The 5745-nt window shown below is 46.2% G+C and overlaps 1 protein-coding gene across 1 annotated transcript; it reads left to right on the top strand.

Annotated features, from left to right (window-relative positions):
- The first annotated feature begins 2716 nt into the window (after window positions 1–2716).
- Window positions 2717–5318, top strand: LOC123159156 (probable trehalose-phosphate phosphatase 8). The gene is made up of 10 exons (XM_044576981.1): window positions 2717–3077; window positions 3224–3364; window positions 3453–3602; window positions 3720–3773; window positions 3865–3966; window positions 4082–4159; window positions 4275–4344; window positions 4439–4509; window positions 4653–4745; window positions 4854–5318. Exons 1-10 carry the CDS (start codon window positions 2829–2831, stop codon window positions 4938–4940), a joined length of 1095 nt encoding a protein of 364 aa, XP_044432916.1. The 5' UTR covers window positions 2717–2828; the 3' UTR covers window positions 4941–5318.
- The last annotated feature ends 427 nt before the right edge of the window (window positions 5319–5745 follow it).

The raw sequence follows: 5745 nt of genomic DNA, 5'->3' as shown, positions 1-5745 counted from the left end.
GATCAGATCAGATATCTATCATCATAGTGCACACATAATGACTGTCGAAATTATTGCAGTGAGGAAGAATAGAACCAGTGGTGCTCAATGGCGACAGAGAGATTTGGTAGACCAGCTCACCCTTCTGCTAAAGGGCTACGTCTGGTTGCAGGGGCTATGACTTAATATGGAAGATAAACTCTCTTCACCCTATTCTCCTTCAATGCAGAGCTGATCAGACTCAGGTTGATTTCACTTGTGGTAGATGCTTGTCGGCGATCTCCAAACCTTCGGTCGACCTTCTCAAACCACAATCACTCTTGGTTGCTGAAGATCTAGCTCGGTGAAGACAATACTCTTCGACACTTGAGCCAAAACCTATCCGTCTGGAGAGTGCACAGCTCTCAAGAGTAACTGGTGCAAGAACTCTCACTCAGAACTACTGTGATGCTAAACCATTGTCTAAGTTTGGGCTCTCGATTTTTCTCTCGGTGGATCTTAAACTCAAATCACTCAAAGAGGGGTTGCTCAAATAAATCTTCTCGGAAATATCAGGCGGAGCAGCCAACGGACAATGTTGGAGCGGGGTGGCTATATATAGCCGCACCCTTCCCAGATGGGAAATGACCAAATTGGACATCGGGATCAGCCAATGGCCGAATGACACGAGTCCAACGATCGGTTTCTGAGTGCAACGGTAACATTGCTTGCGGAGCAAGTAATGCTAACTCCTCGGTCTGAGATAAATCTCTCCCAACGAAGAAGATCACAGTCTCTTGCTGGCAAGTATGTGCTCATAGCACCAAGAGATTTCTCTCGCAACTTTTATAGGTTTTGGGCTAAGCATCACAACGGATCTATGCATCGAGAACCTATACCCCTCTTAATAGTATGGAGGTCCTATGACTCAAAAGAATGAAAGAAGAACAACAAAAGAATACTACATCTTCAATTTTTCTTCGACTTCCATTGTTGCAGTCAATTTCTTCGACGACCATACCGAACAAAAGCTTTGCTTCAGCAGTAAATTTTTCGAGGGATCGATTTCTTCACATCAATCTTCTCGACTATATGACTAACAAGAATAGCTCATTCTCCTCAGCAACGCAGATATACTTCGGTGAAGTTCCTCGAACTTAGCACCGGAGATAGCATTCTCTTCGTTTGTGTATGGACTATTTCTCTCTGTATGCACTAGCAAACAAATCAGTCTGTACCTGTTTCTGTCAACAATCTCCAAAACATAGGGTAGGCAGATATTGCACCAACACCCACTGATCAATTGCTTTCTCCTTTAACTGTATTTGATCTTATCTTTTCTTCTAGTATTTATTTTTCTCTTGACATTGGATCTTCTTCCACCAGAGTCCCTCTGAGGCTAGGAGTAACATATACTTGTATCATGCATATGACAGTAGTGTATGATACTACATCCATAGTGCATAATATCATTAGATTAGTATCATAGGTGGTGAGAGTGGCATTTTGGCACATGAGAGAGCGCGCTCCTGATTTTTAAAATGTGTTTTAGACATATTTTGAAATGGCAAAAATTCCAAGCAAAAACTTAGCACATACATCTCGATATTGTACATGCTCAGAAAGTCGTTTCACGAAAAACCAATGACTTATGTGTCACGTGTGAAAAAGACAAAATCCGGTGTTAAAAAAAGATTTTCACAAGACGTCCTTTTGTCTTTGTTACACAAGCCACCAAAAATGATGGTTTTCTCCGAAACTTGACGTGCACACATATAATGTCAAGATGTATGCGTCAAATTTTTGTTTAGAATTTTTTCACACTTTGAAATATTTTTTCCGTGTGCAGGAGCGCGCTCCCGGGAGCAGCAACGGATTTCCTCATAGGTGGTCTCGTTTATTGCCATGCAAGACACATAGTAGTATAACATTTATTAGGCCACTTCCAACACATAGGTGCTTAGATAAGGTGCTAAGCATATTAAAAAGTTTAGCAACTAATGTCCATAATGCATAGGTGCTTCACTTGTTGGTACTAAGTTCGCCTCATTTAATGCTTTAGCAACTAAACTATTGCATGCATTGGTGGGTTTCTTTGGCATTGGTTCTTCCTGGGGTCATCAAACTCACACCTCTCCTCTTTATTACCTTGCCACATCATATTTTTTGTCTACATGGCAGCCTTAGCGCTTGTACAAGGTGAAGCATTGGGGAGGGCCTTATGATATGGTATCTAGCTATGTTACTATAACCCTCTTTTTCTTTTTTAATTGTCTGTCACATAAACATGCTTGTGAGCCTCAAGTGCATGATACCAGTTATGTTACCCCCACTATGGCTAGCCTGATTCTTCGAGTCGATTTTCTCCCTTGCAACAGAGGGCTATATGTGATCGAGAAATGGCCCCACATTTCATCCAAGAAAATGAATATTTGAATTTCCACAGCCTCCATAGCACCACTTTGATTTGAACTTCTATATGAATATAGTAAAAGGGTGTACATATAACTTGAAAGTATTTTGCAGGACAAAAACAACAATGTTATTCTTGAATCTTAATCTAGAGTCGTCAATTAATTTTTCAGAATGTTAACTGTTCATATAATTGTGCACCCTACGTTTGTGAATGAGAAAACGACACATGTCCACTCCGGTTAGAAAAACGCGGTAGTTCCACTAGTATGGATGCCGACCCAACGCCGCTCCGCCTTTATAAGTACCGACACTTCGCCATTGGCTTCCTCACCCAGGAAAAACCGGTCCGGTCCCCTCGTCCTCGGTGAACTATTCCCCACTGTCACTACTGGGCACCACTCTCACGCAGCGGGAGGCGCGTGTCGTGAGCACACGTGTGGTTGTTTGCGTGCGCCATGGCGAACCAGGACGTGGTGCTCCGCCCGGACATGGACGGCATAGCGGCGGCCGCGGCCATGCCGGGCTCCTCCAACCGCGCGATCTTCGCGTGCCGCGGCGCCGCGTCGACCTCCCTGCGGCGCCGCTCCGCCGTCGACGACGAGTTCCGCGCCGGGTCACCCTGCGCCACAAGCTGGGTCTTCCAGGCCATGCGGGCGTCTTCCCCGCCTCGCTCCCCAGCCGTCGACGAGTACGCCGCGTGGACTGTGAGTTTGCCGGCTGGTTTGGCGAGGCGCGCGTGCCCACGCATTGCCGCGAGAGCGCGCCGGCCGGGCTGTTTGATGTTTTCCATCCATTTGTGATGAACTGATGATTGATTTACGTTTACTTTTTTCTTGGTTGGCGCGTGCAGAGGAAGCACCCGTCGGCTCTGGCTAGCTTCGAGCAGATCGCGGCCGCCGCCAAGGGGAAGCAGGTGGTCGTGTTCCTGGACTACGACGGCACGCTCTCGCCCATCGTCGCCGACCCCGACACAGCGTTCATCAGCGGCGAGGTAAGAAGAGACCGCGATAATCAGCCTAGCTAACGAGTAACGACTTCAAGCAACGCTCACATCGCCGACCATGCCCTTAATGATCTAGATGCGGGAGGCGGTGCGCGGCGTTGCGCAGCACTTCCCGGCGGCGATCGTCACCGGCCGGTGCGTGGAGAAGGTGTGCAACTTCGTGGGCCTCTCGGAGCTCTACTACGCGGGCAGCCACGGCATGGACATCAAGGGCCCAGGCTCCAACGTAAGCCATCTCTCTCCAGCATCTCCCCGTCACGCAAGAATCTAACTCGCCATGCATGGCCCATTCCTCTCCAATCATTTGTGCCTGATTCCATCAATTATTCCCCCCTATTTGCAGGCGGAGGAGGTGCTCCTGCAACCTGCTCGCGAGTTCCTCCCGGTCATCGCCGAGGTACACGAGACTTTTGTTAGTTAGTTGAGCCATGAGGAACTTACCAACGGCGCATGTACTAATTTCGTTTTATTTTTGGTTTGGGTGCCAGGTCTACGAGGCTCTGGTGGAGAAGACCAAGACCACGCCGGGGGCCAGGGTGGAGAACAACAAGTTCTGCCTGTCCGTGCACTTCCGATGCGTAGATGAAAAGGTAATCAGAGAGCTCACCAATCAAATTAATCAGCAACAATCCAAGTCAAACAAGAAGGTTCTAAGTTAATGAGAGAGATCCTCATCGATCTCAACTGCTCCGATCCCCTCTGCAGAGATGGAGTCCATTGGCCGAGCAAGTCAAGGAGGTGCTCCGGGACTACCCCGATCTCAGGCTCAACGAAGGCAGAAAGGTTGGTTGATTGGCCATGGATCGATCATGGAGTTAATTACTAGTAGCGCTTAATAAATCATGTTATTTAACATTTTGCTCACTGAGCCTGTGAATATTGAATCTACTGGGCGTAGGTCCTGGAGATCCGGCCGTCCATCATGTGGGACAAGGGCAAGGCCGTGGAGTTCTTGCTCCAATCTCTGGGTAAGTGCCACCGCCACCCTGCCTGCTGCGTCGTCTTCGTCCTCGTCGGATAAAATGACGGGTTGCATATAAAATCTGCTGCTGTCGTCTCTAGGATTCGACGGACGCAGCGACGTCCTGCCGCTGTACCTCGGGGACGACCGCACTGACGAGGATGCTTTCAAGGTGCACAGATTAAATTAACACACGTCGCGTCCAACTGATTTCATTTCTAGTTTTGTACATATATATGCATACTAGCTACGAACCTAGTGATTTCATTTGTTTTGGCTGCTTGTTTATCTTTTGATTTTGTTGATGTCAACTAGATGCTGAGAAAGAGAGGTCATGGCCTGGGCATCCTTGTCTCCAAGTGCCCTAGGGAGACCGACGCCTCCTACTCTCTTCAGGACCCCACTGAGGTGTATATACATACATATATCATGATGCAGATCCCTGCTTAGTCTAGTCTTAGTCTAGTCATCGGTGATTTAACTTACATAGTATTAATTTCTCCTTGTTTCCGTCAGGTTATGGAGTTCCTTCACCGCTTGGTGCAGTGGAAGCGCCGGCGATCATCATCGTCGTCATCGTCAGCGATGCGCGCAAGAGTGTAGCACAGTCACAGACTGCCACATCAGCGGCTGCTGCTGGCACTGATTTATCAAGAAGCTTCAGCATGTTCAATTAAGTAGTTTGTTAGCTAATTTGGTTATATCGTATTCCATGCATGTAATAACCCTCGCCTATATCTAGTTCCCGCTTTTAGTTTACCTTTGTTGCATGGGTTTGGGAGGCACTGCATCTGCAAGTTAAGCTGCCCCTCACCAATTTTTTCTTTCTTTTTTTTTCTTTCAGTGGGTACATTCCCCTGTATGACTCATCAGTCCTGGCCATACCAGTAAAATGTAACATATGTAAGAATCTTAATGGCCAGATTAATCACCTTGTTTACTTAAAGTGCTCCATAAAAAAGAACTGAAGATCAAATGCTACTTCATGTTGTCTATTTGTTGCGGAAGATTTTGTCTTAATCATAGGTGTTAAATTCATATCTTGTTTTTTCACAAAAAATAAATTATCTTGTAATGGTTATGTGGTAGTTGTCTCTGTTTTGTATTCCGCTTGTTAATGACTTTGACCACATTGTCTTGCATCAACTTTGAATTTATTGTTCCTGGACTGCTTTTTGAAAGAAAGATAAAACATGTTCCAATATTGTACTAGCGTGATTTTGGCCGGAGGGGCGTTTTGGCTCCCGGGAGCATATGCTCCCGGATGAACAACAAATTCAAAAAAATGTAAAACAAATTTAAAAAATCTGAAAATTTTAATAGACGTTCATGTTAGTGTTGCAAGCATGCTCGACAAATTTCATGCAAAAAGGAGCAGCGGTGTTTCGTCGGTAAAAAAACAAAATTG

The sequence above is a fragment of the Triticum aestivum genome, chromosome 7B, assembly GCF_018294505.1.
Source record: "Triticum aestivum cultivar Chinese Spring chromosome 7B, IWGSC CS RefSeq v2.1, whole genome shotgun sequence".
Lineage (NCBI taxonomy): Eukaryota > Viridiplantae > Streptophyta > Magnoliopsida > Poales > Poaceae > Triticum > Triticum aestivum.
Note: the sequence above shows the minus strand (reverse complement) of the source record. Positions and strands in the feature narration are given on the sequence as shown.